This window comes from Leuciscus leuciscus (genome assembly GCF_965113295.1).
Source record: "Leuciscus leuciscus genome assembly, chromosome: 13".
NCBI classification, from domain to species: domain Eukaryota; kingdom Metazoa; phylum Chordata; class Actinopteri; order Cypriniformes; family Leuciscidae; genus Leuciscus; species Leuciscus leuciscus.
In genome coordinates, this window is record NC_138737.1 from 40,385,970 (window position 1) to 40,407,167 (window position 21,198).

Here is a 21,198-nt window from a genome sequence, read left to right on the forward strand (position 1 = left end):
ATTGCCGTGTTTTCTCACGTACTTCAGACACTGGTCATGCTGATGGTGTTCCACATAGCATCAATCCAAGATGCAGTGTCTCTTTCCCCTTTCTCAGGGAACCATAGTTACTTTCGTTACCTGTGACGTTCTCCATGTTACACTGTGCATGCAGTTGTATTCAGCAGTAACACGAGGAGAAAATACATTGGAAGTAAATAAGGTCTGAGGTCCGAGTCAAAGGAAGCACTAATTATCGTAATGGTTATTTCAGCAAAACCACTACTGACATGATCTGCAATACTAAACACTGTAAAAAAACAAAAAACAATTAAGATTGGAGAAAATTATATTTCCGTTTTCTACTTCAAGTTGAATTCAGTGCGTTACTTACCATTTCTTTGTAATTACTTGTGAAATTTACTAGCAATTTCTGAGTGAAAATTGTTCCTATACCAACTTGTTTTAGATTCTTTGCTGATATAAACTGACCTAACATATAACACTCTGTTATAATCATTAAAACTGATGAGTGTGTGTGTGTGTGTGTGTGTGTGTGTGTGTGTTCAGTCTCTTCAGTGTTGTGCTGGAGCTGATAACCAAAGATCGAGATGTCAGCGGGCAGACAGGTGGAAAGCCAGGCGGCTTCGATGTCAAGGCTTTACGAGCGTTCAGAGTTCTGCGGCCTCTTCGTCTGGTCTCAGGAGTACCAAGTGCGTCCACATCTTTACCCAGCATTCACTGACAGAACAGCCTAATAACATGCTGATAATAACACACTCAGCTGCTCGTGCGTCCCTGTAAAAAAGAAGTACACTTTAGCACACTTTTAAAAAATACATATATTTTAAAAGTATATACTTGAGTGCGAACTAAATATAATGTTTTGGGACTTTTAATTACGTGTTAGTTACAATTAAATGAATCTGTATTATAGTTTACATTCATATTAAATGCAATTATTTAAACTTAAGTAGGACTTTTATCTTCATATGTAATTTCATAAATGTTTTCTAATGTCACTGAAATATGGTTAAAGTGTATTGTCAAATGTACTGACAAGCATTTATGGTAAACTAAAATGCACATTAATGTATGTCATGTACTTAAATATACTTTATAGACTATATAAATGTAATATCAAATACACTACAGTTAAATATAATCAAGTGCTTTAACTGATTTAATATGTTAGTCAATACATAAAAAAGTGTACTTCTTTTAAGCATGACAAAAGATTATTAAAACAATGATTAAAATGTACTTTTATGTGAAACTTTTAATTTGACATTATTACAAAGTGCACTTTTTAAAAGTGTACTTAAAGGTAGGGTAGGTCAGAATTGTCTAAAAAAACTTTTATTCAAATTTGTTTAAACTGTCTTTATATACCAATACATAATTAAAATGCAAGTACTCTGAAATAGAGAGTATCAAAAATTGAGTGACTCTAGTGTATTTAATCTTCAATAAACACAGCTCATTAATTCCATTCACTCCCACCTAAAAACGGGTGCGCGACTGCGCGCACGTGGGCAGAGCCAGTAATAGCGGCGGTAGTCATGGCGACGGAGAGTGACAGTCGCGCAAGCCAATCACTTGTTTCGTCCCGGTAGGAATTAATGAGCTGTGTTTTTTGAAGATTAAATACTTTTTCAAAGTACTTACATTTTAATTATGTATTGGTATATAAAGACAGTTTAAGCCAATTTGAAAAAAAGTTCTTTAGACAATTCTTACCTACCCAACCTTTAAGTGTGTTAAGAAACATGAAATTGAACATTTAGGACAGTTTAATGACCTCTCTGATGGCAAATAAATGTTGTAAAAGTACACTTAAGTGGCCTTTTATTTAAATAATTTTATACATTTTAGATGCAAATATACTAATCAAATCTAATTTCGATTAGACGATGTGAAGTACACTACCAGTGCAAAATAAAGCACACTTTTTTTTCATAAGGTTTTTTTTTTGTGTGTGTGTGTGTGTGTGTAGGCTTACAGGTGGTGCTGAACTCCATAATTAAAGCCATGGTTCCTCTGCTTCACATCGCTCTGCTCGTACTCTTCGTCATCATCATCTACGCCATCATCGGTCTGGAGCTGTTCATCGGGAAGATGCACTCAACCTGCTATCTAAACGGCTCGCGTCAGTGTGTTCTCACATTCATTAGATTATTTACAAACAATAAAAGCTCTCTTTCTAAAATTTATTTTGGAGTACACACATCATAATGTATCTTAAAGGGATAGTTCACCCAAAAATGAAAATGACCCCATGATTTACTCACCCTGTCGTCCTAGGTGTATATGACATTCTTCTTTCAGACGAATACAATCAGAGTTATATAAAAAAATGTCCTGGTTCTTCCAAGCTTTATAATGGCAGTGAATGGCTGTTTCTGTTTTGAAGTCCATAAAAGTGCATCTATCCCTCATAAAAGTGATGGATAGATGCACTTTTATGAAGGATAGATGCACTTTTATCATGGATAGATGCACTTTTATGATGGATAGATGCACTTTTATGAAGGATAGATGCACTTTTATGATGGATAGATGCACTTTTGTCATGGATAGATTATGATGGATAGATGTACTTTTATGAAGGATAGATGCACTTTTGTCATGGATAGATTATGATGGATAGATGTACTTTTATGAAGGATAGATGCACTTTTGTCATGGATAGATTATGATGGATAGATGCACTTTTATGATGGATAGATGCACTTTTATCATGGATAGATGCACTTTTGTCATGGATAGATTATGATGGATAGATGTACTTTTATGAAGGATAGATGCACTTTTATCATGGATAGATGCACTTTTGTCATGGATAGATTATGATGATAGATGCACTTTTATGATAGATGCACTTTTATGATAGATAGATGCACTTTTATGATGATAGATGCACTTTTGTCATGGATAGATTATGATGGATAGATGCACTTTTGTCATGGATAGATTATGATGGACAGACGCACTTAAATGCACTTTTATGATGGATAGATGCACTTTTATGATAGATAGATGCACTTTTATGATGATAGATGCACTTTTATGATAGATAGATGCACTTTTATGATGGATAGATGCACTTTTATGATGATAGATGCACTTTTGTGATGGATAGATGCACTTTTATCATGGATAGATGCACTTTTATGATGGATAGATTATCTTAAATGCACTTTTATAATGGATAGATGCACTTTTATGATGGATAAATGCACTTTTATAATGGATAAATGCACTTTTATGATGATAGATGCACTTTTGTGATGGATAGATGCACTTTTATCATGGATAGATGCACTTTTATGATGGATAGATGCACTTTTATCATGGATAGATGCACTTTTATGATGGATAGATGCACTTTTATGATAGATAGATGCACTTTTATGATGGATAGATGCACTTTTATGATGATAGATGCACTTTTGTGATGGATAGATGCACTTTTATCATGGATAGATGCACTTTTATGATGGATAGATTATCTTAAATGCACTTTTATAATGGATAGATGCACTTTTATGATGGATAAATGCACTTTTATAATGGATAAATGCACTTTTATGATGGATAGATGCACTTATATGATGGATAAATGCACTTTTATAATGGATAAATGCACTTTTATGATGGATAGATGCACTTATATGATGGATAAATGCACTTTTATAATGGATAAATGCACTTTTATGATGGATAAATGCACTTTTATAATGGATAAATGCACTTTTATGATGGATAGATGCACTTTTATGATGGATGACGGCCATTCACTGCCATTAGAGCCAGGACATTTTTTAATATAACTCTGATTGTATTCGTCTGAAAGAAGAATGTCATATACACCTAGGATGACTTCAGGGTGAGTAAATCATGGGCTAATTTTCATTTTTGGGTGAACTATCCCTATAAAGATATCCTGACTACTATGTTCATACACACAGTAAAAATGGCACCTTTTCCTGAGAATGAGCCTCATGTTTCTCTCCACACAGGTACATTAGCAGAAGAGGATCCTGCTCCCTGTTCTCTTTCAGGTCATGGGCGTCACTGCCCTGTCAATGGCACCGTGTGTCGGGACGGCTGGCATGGGCCCAACAACGGCATCACAAACTTTGATAACTTCTTGTTTGCGATGTTGACTGTGTTCCAGTGTATCACCATGGAGGGCTGGACAGATGTGCTGTACTGGGTGAGACTTGCACTGAATTCAACCAATAGTAGTATATAACAAGCCGCGTTTCCATTACCCTTCAAACTAGGGATGCACCGAATCCAGATTTTTGGGGTTCGGCCGAATACCGAATCCACTGTTTAAGATTCAGCCGAATCCGAAACCGAATACCGAATCCTACTCGCATCCTTACTGCTTAGGGTCCTTGCCACCACGAGACAAATCGGCATTGCAAATTGAACATAAAGCTCGACTTGAATCGCCTTCTTTTGGTTGAAAGTACTGCCAAACAAAACTTTTTTTGCTTACGAGTTCCATTTTCAGATTCTTACAGCCTACTACATTCGAACGGTCCTATGTAAACACCTTCACGTAATCAACGGCCGTGTGACGTCGACCAGCGTAGTGCAAGTCTAGGGTTCGGTTTCGGTGGAAAATAAATCTAAGGTTCGGCCGAAACCGAACCCTGTCAAAAAGCCCAGGATTCGGCCGAATCCGAATCCGAATCCTGGATTCGGTGCATCCCTACTTCAAACTGCGCAAATTGAAATTGAGAATTGAAAATACGCCCAATGGAAACACGTACATTTTGCAAACACTCCCATATATCGCAAAACCAAAATTGTGCTCACATGAGGTGGTTTTACAGGCAACTCGAAAAAGCAACTGCAAACAGTTTTTGTGCATTTACAGTCACATGACGTACATAACAGTCGATCATTCTTTAAAGATAACGCGATATGTTTGGACAGAGTTCTTTATTAAACTCATAAAAGATGGTATCACGGGAATACTGGATTCTAAACAACAAAGAAATGCCACAATTCCTCAAGATCTTGAAGCAGAAGGAGTGAGAAACACTCATATGAGCCGCTCTCAGTATAAGGGTCTTTCCTTGACATTAATGCTGTGAAAACACGTCTACGTCTCCTTCCATTAATAATAATGGCTAGTGCGGCGGCTGAGAGATACGTAAACCTACCAACATCCGTCGCCATGATTTTTGTAACGACTTTTAGTGAAAGGAAAAAATTATTTTAGTCGTTTAACATTCAGTTAAAGGAAACGCCGTCATTTCACAATAGTTTTTTATCGACGTTTAGAAAACGGTTTGCTCAAATCTGTAATGGAAACGTGGCTCCTGACATTCCTCTTTCCTGCAGGTCGTGTCCACTTCCACTATAAGCGCTTTTCCATGACACACACACACACACACACACACACACACACACACACACACACACACACACACACACACACACACACACACACACACACACACACAGCTCAATAGATGCTAATGAGATTGACCCTCTAAGACTGAAGACAGAAGACGGGCAACATTGAGACCTCAGGAAAACCTCAGCCTCTGTTTATTAGTGGTGGAGAAGAAACTCAAATCAAGTATACCTGAATAAAAGTACAGATATCCTAAGAAAATATTATTCTTGTAAAAGTTGTACTTGTAAGTACTGAGTACTTGTAAAAGATCACCAGAACCCCATTCGCAGCTGGACTGGCGTCTCCCGCACAGCGCTGATGAACCACTATGTCCACAATCAAGACTTTCATACATATTTAGTTCGCAAATAACTGACAGACATGACCTAAATATGATTTTCATTCAAATCATAAGCAATACTTAAATTCTGATTTAGCTACTTATTGTTAGTGCTCTAAATAATGCAACAACAACAAAATGTTTACTTTAAAAGTCCATTTGCTGGCCAGTGGAAGTTCATTCTATACAATTATGTCAGTAACACTTTACAGATAAAGTTGTATAAAGTACATGTTAACGTTAGCAACTTTAGTACTGTATAAATATACTACTGTTTGTGCTTAAATGAACTGATGTTAATGTATTCAACCTTACTGTAAAGTGCTACCTGTATGTCTTTATTGTGTATATATTCAGTTTAATTCACTTCTCACATCTTCTTTGATAGCCTGCAGAAAGTAGTAACCTGCTACTGTTAACTTAGAGAGCTATTTTTTACTTAATTTAAGCCATAATTTTCTTTTCTTTTTTTAACCAATTTTGGTAACAATTACCAGTTTTGTTGGAATAAATCAATGTATTTAGGTTGATTCAGCAATATTATTAAAGAATATTTTTACTTGAATAAAAACACTTAATTTAGATTAGGTTTCAGTGTATATGATTAGCAGTAGAGTTTGAGTGCTTAATAGGAAACTCAGTTTTGTTGCCGGATTTGGTAGCGTGAGTTAATGTGAGAGATGTTGTGTGTTTCAGATGAATGACGCCATGGGTTTTGAGTTGCCTTGGGTCTATTTTGTCAGTCTGGTCATTTTTGGCTCCTTCTTTGTCCTCAATCTAGTACTGGGAGTTCTCAGTGGGTGAGTTATTTTATCAAATGCTGTCCACAATCAGTTTCTGTACTTCCCATCTTCATAGATACGCCTTTAAAAATGGCATTCACTTGCATGAGTTTGTCTGTGTGTGTCCACCGCAGCGAGTTCTCTAAGGAGCGCGAGAAGGCCAAGGCTCGTGGAGATTTCCAGAAACTGCGTGAGAAACAGCAGCTTGAAGAGGATCTGAAGGGATATCTGGATTGGATCACACAAGCTGAGGACATCGACCCTGACAATGATGAAGAGGGCGATCAGGAGGCCAAACGCAACCGTACGTCAGACACGCTGCCAGGCAGTGCTAGGGGGACCATGGAAAAGTTTAGAGAAAAGCAGTGTACAGTTTAAAATAAATAAATATATAAAATAACTATCTAACTAAATAAATTTGATTAAAATAAATAACCTTTTATTTAAATAAATAAATAAATAATGAATTAATACATTAGATTAAAATATATTGAATAAATAATAGAAATTTTACTTAATTAAAAATAAATATATAAATACTAAACTGTAAAAATAACTACGTAAATAAACATTTGATTAAAATAAATAAATACATATTTTAGTCAAATACAAGAGTAGTTTTAGTCAACTAAATATTATACGATTTTAAAATCGAATGGGTTTAGTTCAATTGTAATGCATCAATTAAGCATTTTTATACATTTCCGAACTCATTATATACTCCTGGAGAAAACATCTATTAACCTGTTAATATGAACTATATTAAAGTTTGAACATGCAATACAGACACAGATTTAAAAAAAGCCACTTCTCATAAAGAAACAAGAACACGCTCTTCTTTTTAATTAAGGATATATGCATTCTTTATAACAACTTGCATCCAACATTCTTCATTCTTTCAAGCAGACATACAGTTTTTACATATTTGTATAAATTAAAAATAGATTAACCCTTATTAAAGCTATTAAACTTATTCTGTCAAGAGCATTGAATGACTATGTGTAAATGTGTAAATAGCATTAATGACGGACAGCATCAGGTTTATTAGGCTTCTGTCACTTTAAGGCCGAACGCACAGATCTAAATATGCTTTACTGATGGATCAAAAACCCCATAATGGAAAATCTACCACCCAAATTTAAAAATAATGGATACTTTTGATAATTGATAGTAATTATTTGCAACCTCTTTACTATGCACTGCGGATCGGTGAATGTATATGTAGCTCTGCTGTGTAGTGAAGGTGTGATTGTAGTTTTCTCTTTAGCTTTGCTTTATTATGCTTCAGAACCGCACCAGCACTTTCTGTGTCCCTTCTGTTTCTCTCTCTTCTATCTGTCTGTCTGTCTGCCTGTCTGTCTGTCTGTCTGCCTGTCTGTCTGCCTGTCTGTCTGTCTGTCTGTCTGTCTGTCTGTCTGTCCTGTTGTAGTGCTGATGTGTGTGTGTGCAGTAGATGCTCATAGCTGTTCTCTGTTTGAATGCATGTGAACTGAAGGGGTGACGCTGGGCGATCTGTCCCACGGGAAGAGCGAGGGAAACTCGGGCTGGTTCAGTCAGTCCACTGAGACTCAGGGTAAATCTGTGTCTGTGTGTGTGTCTGTGTGTGTGTGTTTGACTGTGACCGACATATCACATGCATAACAACATATTCAATGAAAACAACAATGCATTGAATATAGTGGCAAAAGATAAAGCACAAATAACCCTGTAAACACGTGTGTTTGTTGTTTAGCTGTATTTGTTAGTTAGTCTATTCGCATTAAATGTAGTTACATTTCTTGTTTCTCACCTTTTGCATCTTTGCATGCTTCATCAAACTTGTACCTTTCATATATATATGAAAGGTACAAGTTTGATGAAGCATGCAAAGATGTATATATATATATATATATATATACCATTTTTTGTCACAATCAACCATTTTCAGCATGTATAACCTATCCACCTTAGTTTGCAATGCGTAAAGTTATTTTCTTTGAATATGCAAGATTTCTGATTCATTTACTGCTATTGTTAAAAAACTTGAAGAATAAAAGTGCAGTAAATGGTAAAACTATTTGCATTACAAACTACTGTGTAAATATCGAGCAGCATAACGGACTGGTTTGGTCAGATAACTGGAAGTGAATGACACCGGACGGCTCACACAATTAAGTTACAAATGTCTAAGTGACAAATCTTTAAAAATAAGGTGGACAGGTCATGCCGAGATTAAATCCCAAAGACCTCGAGTCAAGTGTGACTCAAACTGATTCCATTTAGGGATTTTCGTTAAATAAGCTACGATCTACATTTAGGCTGAGATTAATAGGGCGTTATGATATCTGTAAGGTATGAGCCAAGGTATATGTGAATATTCCCTTGTCTCTGTGATTCATTTATATGATTTTTATTTCCCGACTAGCGGATGACATTTCGAACCTCTACTCGACCATTAACTCTTTTAGAGTTTTTTGGAAAAAATGTGTGAATCTTGAAACTTGTTTAACGAATCGCACACATTCACAGGATTCTGGGTATCATTGGCAGACAAGGATAGGCTACATCTATAGCTGCGTTTCCATTACAGATTTGCGCAAAACTTTTGCTATATTTTCTAAACGTCGATAAAAAACTATTGCGAAATGACATCCTTTCCATTAACCGATGTTATGCGACTAAAACGTTTTTAGTCCTTTTTTAGAATTTTTTGGGGTAATGCTTAAGATTACAGCCCGGAAAATTCTGCGTAATTAAAGTGATTTTACAGTGTAACTTTAAATATAGTGTACCTATAAAGTACTTACATGTAAGTATAATGGAACAATAAAGTTTGGGGGCTAATGGGGTAACAATCAGGAGAATTAAAGAAATATTTATACTGTAAGTATTATAGAACTGAGGGGTACTTATTCTACTATTATGATACAACAATCTTACATTTGGGAGCAATTCCAACTAATATGATTATATGATTTTATTTATTAAATGGATGCTGCCTTATTTAGACGTTTCTTGTCCCTGTCCCGTACTACCGGTTAGGGTGAAGACCTGGTTATTGCTCTGTTATGTAGATGTGATTTTGCAGGACACGTGTGAAAGAGATAAATCCACTACTATTGTACCATGTAAATATTGATTTACATTAGTTGGAAAGCCTATTTGCCATTACATTGGATGATAACTTGTCAATAAGCTTTGTTATTTGTGACCAGCTCTGTGACTGGCACTCGATTCGTCCAGGTTTGAGTGATACAGGGTGCTTCTTAAAGGAGTCATCGGATGCAAAATTCACTTTTATATGGTTTTGCATATAAATGTGTCTTAGCAGTGTGTGGACACAACCACCCTACAATGAAGAAAATCCATTCACTCCTTTTTTTTAATCCCAAAAAGTCTAAACACTCTCAATAATCAGGCCGTTTGGATTTTCTGAGCACTATGATGTCATAATGCTCATGCCCCGCCCACGACCGCTGACGGACTGTCCCATATTAGCATATTTGCCATATTAGCATATTTCCCATATTAGCATATTTCTGCCCTCAGCCATTCGACACCCCCCATGGAAGAGGGGTGGGGTGAGCAGTTGCTCATTATCATTTAAAGAGACATGCACCGTAACGGGTCGCTGTGACCAGAGCTGTTTTTGAGGAGATAAAACGGTGTTGTTTTACACAACCAGTGAGGAATTTTAACCAAAGTATGTTACAAACTTTACATGAACACCCTAAACAATCATACCAACTTGTGGAAAATGGGCATCCGATGACCACGTTAATACTCAAAATTGATGCTTCCTTGTTTCCCCACTCCTCCAGCCTCTCAAAAGGACATCTCAGTTCTCTAATTGAATCACGAGGAGGCGAGGAACGAGGAGTTATGAGCGAGTGTAAGAGTTATGAGTTAGTGTAAATAACCTCAGACAAGGCGGGCAATGTGCACTTGGTGTAAATTAGCCACTCTATTTGGCATGTCGTTCTCCTTGGGTGTGTCTCAATCGTCTCCTTAATTCAGTAGTCAGGGCACTTGTCACGATGTCCGTTTGTTTTGGTGTTTGCTTAATCTGCAGTTCTGTCTTTCTCCGCCCCTGCCTGTGTGTCTCTATGGTGTTTGATTGATTGTTAGTTCAGGTCAGGTGTGTCTTGTTAATTTGCACTTCAGTTTTGTCTATTTAAACCCTGTGTTCTGTCTTATCGTTGCTTTAAGTTGGTTGTTCTGTTCCCGTTCCTTGTAAGATTTGGACTTCGTTCAACAAAAGCTTGCTGCACTTAGATCCAGATTCGTCTTTGTAACAGCACTGAACAGTAGTGGTGTGCAGATCGAGGCTTCGTGAAACACTGAAACAGTCGAAGCAAATGTTCCGTCTTGTGTCGAGGCTTCGAAACAATCCGACAGTTCCTCCACAGTGACCCCTAGTGGTCAGAACAGTGTAAATGCAACAAAAACTCAGGCCAAACATGCATTAAAACACCTTTTACAAATCTGTTTACATTTTTTTATTGAAAGTAAAATCTTTCAAATGCAATTATCTAATCATCTAATGAGATTATCAAGTGTCTGTATGTTCTTTTACCAATTGTAAGGGTTTGATTTGTTTATTCTATGAATGGCTCGGCTAAACAGGCCAATAAGAGACTATTAACTACCATTATTCATTTTAATTATTGTATGTCTAATTAAAATGTCCACAAATGTGTAAAACTGATCAGAGATCAGGTAAAACCCACAGACACTTGTTCATGGTTCTCAGTGACTCCTCATGATCATGGGCTAACTGAGATCATCGCCCCTAGTGGTGAACCATTGAAACGACGAAGTGTTTTGACACGTTTCGAAACAGTTATGACGTAATGAAGCCTCGTTTACTGAAATCATTGATTCGGAACAAAAGATTCGTATAGGTTTCGAAGCTTCATGATGCAGTGTTTCGAAATTGCCATCACTGCTGAATAGGGATTTCTAGGGCTGTCCCAATATCAAAATCATTTCAAAGCACAGAAACATTTACTCACTAATAATTCCTACAATGCACCACAAACACCAGGGAGCATCGTTGCTGAAAATATTGAAAATCTTTGTTGATCCTGGATCGACATTCCAATCAACCAATCAGATTTGATGGACAAGTTTACAGTTTATGTCAAGTTTAGACAACCAGGGTTAGGTGCTTCTACATCAGTGTTATTCTCCTATCATTTCCCTCTGATTATGAGTTGTGAGGTTGGCATCTCCTTCCACCAGACAGGAGAAGAGAGGGTGAAGGTTTTGGAAAGAAACTTTGTGAAGAAGCATCTACACACTGCTCGTTCACTGAGCGTAACTGGCAGTCGGGAATATACAGCTGTAACAGTGAGGTTCAGAGTGAGGCTATGGCCCCATCATACTGTTTTCATTTCTACGTCCTGCGCCATGTTGTTTAAATAGCAAATGCATGTGTGCCCATAGGCTGCTGGTCTGAGAATGAGGTGTGTGTTCAGGGGCATTGTTGGCGAGTTGCTATTTTGAGGAACTGAAGTAGACTGAGCCGTTGCCCAACTGAAACCTGCTCTAAAGTCAATGGTGCAATATATATATATATATATTAGGGGTGGGAATCGATGAAAAAAAATTCACTAATTAATTGCACAATTTCTGTAATTAATTGCAATTAATTGCGTTTCCCCCAAGCTTGTAATCATCAATATTTAAAGGAATAGTTCACTTTAAAATGAAAATTCTGTCATCATATACTCACCCTCATGTTGTTTCAAACCTGTATGAATTTCTTTCTTCTGCTGAACAGAAAGGAATATATTTAGAAGAATGTCAGTAACCAGACAGTTTCTGGTACCATTGACTTCCATAGTATATATTTTTCCTAAAGACAATGGGACCCAGAAACTGTCTGGTTACTGACATTCTTCTAAATATCTTCCTTTGTGTTCAGTAGAAGAAAGAAATTCATACAGGTTTGAAAACAACATGAGGGTGAGTATGATGACAGAATTTTCATTTTAAAGTGAACTATTCCTTTTAACTTAGAATCACCTAATTAAACAACACAGGGGGGAAAAGGAACAGAAAATAGCCCTATATTAAAATATAATCAATTTAACAGATTATTATTATTTTTAATTTTTTTAACTAATTATCAAAATAAAATATAGTCCTACTATTATTAGCAGAGCATGTGATCAAAGCAGGTCATAATTTTACCATTGTTGCCCAGCATGGCTATACCAGCTCAGCAAACAGAAGTCTACTGAGAAATTTCACGTTATTTGAGCGGACTTTACTTTTCCAGTGCTCGGTACATGATTGAAGCGTTTGGGCCGTTAACGACAGAGCCGCCGACACACACACACACACACACACGCGGAGCGGAAAAGACCCGCTCATGAAAGCTGCGCGAGAATGAAACCTGATCGCCGAACACGGAGAGGCGGGAGGGCATATTTCGGTCTTTTCAATAGCAGCCGCAACAGGAAATCATAAAAAAAAAAAAAAAAAGTGCTGCGTTAATTGCGTTATTTTTTTTTTTACGCGTTAAACATTTCAAATTAATCGCAAAGATTAACGCGTTAATTCCCCCAGCCCTAATATATATACATTTTTTGTTATTTAAAAAGACACACAGACACACACACACACACACACACACACTCACACACACACACTCTGCTTATTACACACACACACACACACACACACACACTCTGCTTATTACACACACACACTCTCTGCTTATTACACACACTCTCTGCTTATTACACAGACTGTGTGTCAGAGCGTTAATTCCCCCAGCCCTAATATATATACATTTTTTGTTATTTAAAAAGACACACAGACACACACACACACACACACTCACACACACACACTCTGCTTATTACACACACACACACACACACTCTGCTTATTACACACACACACTCTCTGCTTATTACACACACACTCTGCTTATTACACACACACACACTCTGCTTATTACACACACACACACTCTGCTTATTACTCACACACACACACTCTGCTTATTACACACACAGGGACGAGCAGCAGCACACAAACATGCCAAATATTCAAAATAAAAGGATTACAATGTAAAAGATTATTATTGTGTACATAAAGGTATGATAGAATCCGGCTTGTCCCGTAGATGGTCTGCTAGCGCTTTAACTTCACACACACACACACACACACACACACACACACACACACACACACACACACACACACAACTTTAACCTCGAGCACGATCAGATCCGTTTGCGCTCTGGAGAGGCGTTCAGTTTTTCCGCTTGTAAATTCCTCCGTGTAAATAGTGAATCCGCCACTGCAACTGGCTTTTAAAGGAAATGAGAGATGAGACTCTGATTGGTTTATTTCATGTAAAGCCCAAAACACACCCATTACTCATTAAGAGAATAGAGACAAAACACACCCATTACTCATTAAGAGAATAGAGTCTAAACACACCCATTACTCATTAAGAGAATAGAGTCTAAACACACCCATTACTCATTAAGAGAATAGAGTCTAAACACACCCATTACTCATTAAGAGAATAGAGACAAAACACACCCATTACTCATTAAGAGAATAGAGACAAAACACACCCATTACTCATTAAGAGAATAGAGACAAAACACACCCATTACTCATTAAGAGAATAGAGACGACCCTTTTAGACCATGCGCCGGGAGCACCGACCATTTTTCCCATCGTTAAACTAGCAAAAGTGGATTTGGACGCCCTGAGTGCCTTGCGCTTTAGACCATTTGCTTCGATCCTTAAAATAGGGCCCAATGTCTGTATTTAAAACGATGTAAACTCAAATCTTCCCTGTGTTAGATGGCTTGTAAGTCCCTCTGCATTACAGTAGTGTAAAAGGCTCTCTTGTACTCATGTGTGCATGTCTTGTGTCTCTGCAGCAAGTGTCCCCATAAGTGAGAACGAATCTGTGAACACGGAGAACCCAGAAGAGAATGAGAAGATCTTCTGCTGTGGACGCGTCTGGTAAGCAATCAAACTTTACATGTAATCATAAACCTCAACGTTTTTCTTGTGTATCTGCAATGCACAAACTCCCAGCTCTTGTATCTTTATTGAAATATTAACCAGTTGTCACAGAAGTTTTTCGTCAGCTTGTAGCGTGGCATGAAGTGATGCCATGTCTTTCACTTTTTTCAGTCAGAAATTGTCAAAGTCGAAGTTCAGGTCAGTCGCTCAGTGTGTGTTCAGAGCTGATGTCAGCATGTGTGTTTGCTGTTGTCTTATTGATGTCATTTCACCTCATCATGTTGCATGTTGGTGTGTGTGTGCTCTTTGCGCTTTGATGCTTGCTGTTTATGTTGTGTTTGAAATTAACACATTCATGGGCGTTGCATTTCATTAAATCACAGCTCGATGTTTCACTCACTGGTCAGTCACATGTTTTCTCTGCAGCCGCTGGCGTCGCTGGAACAGGTTTTGTCGCAGAAAGTGCCGAGCTGTGGTGAAATCCACCGTCTTCTACTGGCTGGTGATTGTGCTGGTGTTCCTCAACACACTCACGATATCATCCGAGCATTATAACCAGGCCGACTGGCTCACGGAGGTCCAGGGTGAGGAACACACACACTCACTGAAACCAATGTTACGTTACACACTGGAGGCAGTGACTCCTCCTCCTCCTCCAAAAAACAGATCCACAGTACAAAAATAAAACTAACCAAATACCCTTTTTTTGGGTAACACTTTACAATAAGGTTCTTTAGTTTACATGAACTGAGAATGAACAATACTTCTACAGCATTTATTAATCTTAGTTAATATTAATTTCAACATTTACTAATACATTATTAAAATCAAAGGTTGAATTAGTTAATGCACTGTGAACTAACATGAACAAACAATGAACAGCTGTATTTTTACTATCTAACGTTAACAAAGATTAACAAATACAGTAACAAATGTATTGCTTATGGTAAGTTCATGTTAGTTAATACATTAATTAATGTTAACTTATGAACCTTATTGTAAAGTGTGACCATTTTTCTTTCTAAAGTCACACTGTCCTGCGGTTAAAGTTACAGCAATCATTGAGTTTTAACAGACCTCAGGTCACGTAAGGAGAGGCTTGTATCCACAAATCAGTCTGAATTAAAAAATAATTGTATTTATGGTGGTAAAAGTAGGTAAATAACTCATCCACATAGATATTAGCTCTTTGTCTTGTCAAAATCAAACTTGAAATGATTAGATTATGTTTTTTAGTGAGCAATAAGTTAGGTAAATTAAAGGTGAATCTTCTTGTCTGTGACCATCATTACACTTGCAGTGTTTACAGAGCTTTCAATGCATAACGTGGAGCCGTGTGTGTGTGTGTGTGTGTGTGTGTGTGTGTGTGTGTGTGTGTGCGCTTCAATGAAAGCAGCGCAATAATATAGAACAGTGATTAAAATGACTGGAACTACTTGTGCATTAAACGATTATAGTGCACATCTTCTAGCCAATCAGAATTGAGTATTTATACAGACCATTGTATAAACTAATATATATATATAAGTTGAATGTAAGTTGAATATTAACAAATAAAATATACATGAAATATCACATTTAATACTGTGCTCGTATAGTTATTATTTTGGAAGACATGTAAAAATGCTTAAAACTATTAACTTGTACAAAATATAATTTTATTGGTTGTTGTTTTCTTGATAGTGTAAGCGATGTTTGTTTATTATCTTTGAAAAATGTGTCACATTAGGTGTGTGTAACATGAATTTGCATTAAAATAAGCATTAAACATAAAACTGATGACTTTTACTCCCCATATCAGAACAAAACTGAGTAAAGCTTGATTACTGACAACAATGATGACAGTTTTGTCAGAACTGACCGCTTGTTTTGTTGTGATGTGTTTGTCTGCAGATGTGGCGAATAAGGTGTTGTTAGCCATGTTCACATGTGAGATGCTGATAAAAATGTACAGTCTGGGGCTTCAGGCATACTTCGTGTCGCTCTTCAACCGCTTCGACTGCTTCGTAGTTTGCGGAGGCATTGTGGAGACGATCCTCGTGGAGTTTGAGATCATGTCTCCGCTCGGCATCTCTGTGTTCCGCTGCGTTCGACTCCTCAGGATCTTTAAAGTCACACGGTGAGAGACAGCTCACATGATCAGATGCCTTCATATCATGCTGGAATTACTGACGACTATATGTGACCCTGGATCACAAAACCAGTCTCGAGTCGCACGGGTATATCTGTGGCAATAGCCAACAATACATTGTATGGGTCAAAATTATCGATTTTCCTTTAAAGCCAAAAATCATTAGGATATTAAGTAAAGATCATGTTCCATGAAGATATTTTGTAAATTTCCTACTGTAAATATATATATATATATATATAAAAAATGTGAGTGGATGCTGCACAATCGTAAACATAAATGCACAACTTTAAAGGAGATTTTCTCAATGTTTCGCTTTTTTTGCACCCTCAGATTCCAGATTTTCAATAGTTGTATCTCGGCCAAATATTGCCCTATCCTAACAAACATCAATGGAAAGCTTATTTATTCAGCTTTCAGATGGGTCACATATTGTCTTTGCCAGACCCTGGCATTAAACTTATTTGTTTCTCTTACTTGCATTTAAAAAAGTAAGCAAGATTACGAAACAAATCACATAGGCCTACACACATATTCAAAACCTTAAGCTCTTCTTTCATGAGCTTCTATGTACATTTCTGTACAAGATTGAAAGTATTTGGCAGAGAGATGTTGAAAAATTCACGGTAAACATGAAAGCAAGATTGAAACCAAACTTTTTTTTTTTTACTGTAAGCATTTGTGGTTGTGAATACAGTATTACACAGTCCGAAAAACCTATAACTTGACCTTTGGCCTGTTTATAGGCCTATTCTAAAGCCATGATTGGTTGGTGTTCAGTAAAGCAATGAGTGTTTGCACATGTGAGGAGTGTGTGTGAGGCTCTGATGAATTAGTGTGGCATTTTGACAGGTTGTGTTTGAAAAAGAAAATCAAGACACTTCTTGTTAGATTTTTGTGTGTTACATAGATAATTGTGTGTTGTGTTTAGCAAAAAGTGTTTTATTAAATAGAAAACTGAGTCGAAGGCCGAGAATTAGTGTATGGTTTTACAGATTTGGTGTGTGTTTCTGGTGTTTGAGTGTCAGGTTTCAGAATTTGTGTGACAAGTAAGGATTTTGTGTGTAAGCAGTTGAAAACATTTTTTCAGTTAAGTGCTTGCCAATAGGAAGTTCTGTTTTAATTGTTGTAACACATTTTGTTTTATGTGATGAATAACTAAAATGTTTTTTTTTTAAGAACATTTTTCAAGGCTCGCACCTTGGAACGTATTTTAAGGTTTGCGTTCGCAAATGGATCTAACAGAGGGGTTTGAGACAGGCCCAGCCCCAGCCCTTTCCCAGCCTTCACCTGTTAGATCCAGTGCCTCAGTTCAGGGTTTGGAAGCACGCTCTGTGGTTTCTTCTGCCCAGGCTGAGGCCCCGATACTGCAATTATCCAGTTCTGAGAAGCTGTATGTTGTTAGTATCGGTACAGGAGATACTGAAGATTCGGTCTCCTGCATGTGAGGAGCTAGTGGAGGTACTAACTCGTACTGTAGAGAAATTAAGCATCAAGTGGCCTGCGGATAAACAAGAATCAAGGCAGAAAAGCAAACTAGATGAACGCTTTCTGCCTTCCTGCATGCAGTCTCCACGCCGGTGCTTGCCGTTTTTTCCAGACCTCCACACCGAGGTGTCCTGGAAAAAGCCGGTTTCATACCGTGTGTTTAGTCCCCAGACATCTATATATTCCAATATACTTGTGTCTAGACAGCACGGCTATGGGGCGAGGCCAAGGGCTGAGGAGACGCTTGCAAGCCATCTCTCTCCCGAGTCGGCATCGTCCTTTAAAGCACCGGCATTACCCTCCAAGCCACTCAGAAACACTTCAGCTTTGGTGGGTTAAGCTTATTAGGTGGCAGGTCAGGCACACAATATCCATTCTGCAGGCATACCAGGCTGACCTATTGAAAGACATGAGCGAGAGTGAGTAGGTCGGCACTGACGTGATTTGCGAATTATGTCAGGCAGCAGATTTATCTCTCCGTGCCACCAAGGAGATGCCAAGTCAGTGGGCCGTTCTATGGCAGCCTTGGTGGCCATGGAGAGACATCTTTGGCTGAGCCTCTCAGGAATGAAAGAAAGAGAAAAATCTTATATCCCAGGGTATCTAAATCAGGGGTCAGACATCCTGTCGAGGCAGGGACCGAGGCCCGGGGAATGGAGACTCCACCCAGAGGGGATGGAGCTCCTATGGAAGAACTTCGGTCATGCCGGAGGTCGACCTGTTCGCTTCCAAGGAAACATCACAATGTGCACTGTGGTTCTCTCTCAGCCATCAAGCCCCTCTGAGGTTGGACGCTATGGTGCAGGTGTGGCTGAGGTCACGTCTGTACGCATTTCCCCCGATTGCTCTGCTCCCAGGAGTTCTGGAAAGGGTTCGCCGGGACGGGGTCAGTCTACTGTTGGTAGCCCCGTTCTGGCCGGCCCGAGTATGGTTTGCGGACCTAGTGTCTCTCCTCGACGGCTCTCCTCTGAAGATTCTGATCTAGAGGGACCTACTCTCTCAGGCGAGTGGGTTGATCCTTCAACCCCACCCAGAACTGTGGAAGCTGTGGGCTTGGCCTCTGAGGGGGCCCAGCTCATAAGTTCAGGTCTCTCTCTCAACCGAGGTTGTGGAGACCATCATCCACTTCAGAGCTCCGTCCACAAGGAAGTTATACGCCTTGAAGTGGAGATTATTCACTTCCTGGTGTGGAGAGCACCAGTTGGACCCGGTTAACTGCCTGGTGGGTGCAGTGCTGGAGTTCCTGCAGGGGCGCTTCTCCACAGGGTTATCCCCCTCCACACTGAAGGTGTACGTGGCGGCACTAGCTGCTTACCATGTCCCTTTGAGTGGAATTTCTCTGGAGAGATACCCATTAATAACACGTTTCCTTCTTGGCACTTTGAGGCTGAGGCCAGCAGTCCGCATGATGGTGCCGACATGGGACTTGGCCATTGTATTGGAAGGCCTCTCCTTAGCTCCGTTCGAACCGATTGAAGAAGTTTCTGAGAAATACCTTACTCTAAAAACATTCTTCTTGCTATTTCGTCTCTCAAAAGAATTGGAGACATTCAAGCACTCTCGGTTTCTCCCTCGTGCCTGGAATTCTCACCTGGCATGGTAAAGGCTTTCCTCCATCCTAGGCCAGGCTATGTTCCAAAGGTCCCTACTAATATTGTTAGACCAATAGTACTCCTTTTCTGACGTCAGACCAAGAGAAACTAAATCTGCTCTGCCCTGTTAGGGCCCTAGATGCTTATGTCCACAGAGCTTCCCTGTGGAGGAAATCTGAACAGCTGTTTGTTTGTTTTGGGTCACCCAGGAAGGGGTGTCCTGCATCTAAGCAGAGGATGAGCAAGTGGGTGGTTGAAGCTATCTCACTTGCTTACGAGTCGGTTGGTCAGCTTTCACCTTTGGCTGTACGAACTCACTCGACTAGGAGTATGACTTCTTCTAAAGCTTTATTGTGAGGAGTTTCCCTACAAGATGTTTTTGATGCGGCAGGCTCACATTCGTGAGGTTCTAAGATCTTGACTTTAGCTACACTTCAGGGGCGCAGGTGCTTTCATCCGAATGTGCGCTCTGACTTCACACGGACGGACATTTGCTCTTATGGTGACGTGGGTATTAGCGTTCCCACAGCGTTTCGACCCTTGAAAGCGAACGTCTCGGTTACATATGTAACCCTAGTTCCCTGAAGAAGGAACGAGACGCTGCGTCGCCCTCCCATACTTCCGGCATGCCCGGGATCGACTTGCTTCAGCCTATCAGAAGCTGACGCTGTTATGATTCAGGGGTGCTTTATAGTTTCCTGGTCGATGACGTCACCCGCCTATGACGTTACGTCACGCCATTGGACTGATTCCATACTTGCTTCATGATGCAGTCACGCAGGGGCGTTCCCACTGCGTTTTGACGCAGCGTCTCGTTCCCTCTTCAGGGAACTAGGGTTACATACGTAACCGAGACGTTTTCTGTTGAAAACGGTGTTGTGTTAGCGGCCCCTAAGTTAATAACTAATGATCTTTGCAGCGGAAGTGAATCAATCAAAACTAACTTCAGCTGGACAATAACTTTATTCTAGAGCTGCTGAGCCAAAACAATCTCTGTTACTTTAATTCCTATTATCACTGTAAAGCTGCTTTGAAACAATCTATATTGTTAAAATCGCTGTATAAATGAAGGTGACTTGTCTTGACTTGGTGCTGGTTGTATTAATTCTCTCTCTGTTTCCAGTCACTGGGCGTCTCTGAGTAATCTGGTGGCTTCTCTGTTGAACTCCATGAAGTCGATCGCGTCTCTGCTGCTGTTGCTCTTTCTCTTCATCATCATCTTCAGTTTGCTCGGCATGCAGCTCTTCGGCGGAAAGTTCAACTTCGACGAGACTGTTACCAAACGAAGCACTTTTGACAACTTCCCTCAAGCCCTGCTGACTGTGTTTCAGGTGTGTGTGTGTGAGTGTGTGTGTGTGTGTCTACCTAAAAAACATGGTATGATTGATTGTACTGTGCTATTCTTTTAAAGTACCATGGAATACGTTGCAAATACGTATAAGAATGAATACAATAATCATAAATTACCATTTATGATCATT

The 21,198-nt window shown here is 38.9% G+C and overlaps 1 protein-coding gene across 6 annotated transcripts in view; it reads left to right on the plus strand.

The window, feature by feature from the left end:
- cacna1db (calcium channel, voltage-dependent, L type, alpha 1D subunit, b) overlaps window positions 1-21,198 on the plus strand; it is a 99,400-nt gene that overhangs the window by 25,166 nt on the left and 53,036 nt on the right. For 2 of the 6 annotated variants that reach the window (XM_082188662.1, XM_082188665.1), the window contains exons 5-15: window positions 550-692; window positions 1,976-2,128; window positions 4,002-4,198; window positions 6,438-6,541; window positions 6,658-6,827; window positions 8,019-8,096; window positions 14,419-14,503; window positions 14,678-14,704; window positions 14,933-15,090; window positions 16,400-16,625; window positions 20,841-21,048. In XM_082188662.1, coding sequence (XP_082044788.1) covers window positions 550-692; window positions 1,976-2,128; window positions 4,002-4,198; window positions 6,438-6,541; window positions 6,658-6,827; window positions 8,019-8,096; window positions 14,419-14,503; window positions 14,678-14,704; window positions 14,933-15,090; window positions 16,400-16,625; window positions 20,841-21,048 — 1,549 coding nt within the window. The remainder of the gene's footprint in view (window positions 1-549; window positions 693-1,975; window positions 2,129-4,001; window positions 4,199-6,437; window positions 6,542-6,657; window positions 6,828-8,018; window positions 8,097-14,418; window positions 14,504-14,677; window positions 14,705-14,932; window positions 15,091-16,399; window positions 16,626-20,840; window positions 21,049-21,198) is intronic. The other 4 variants (XM_082188664.1, XM_082188667.1, XM_082188663.1 and 1 more) reach the window with 3 other exon arrangements.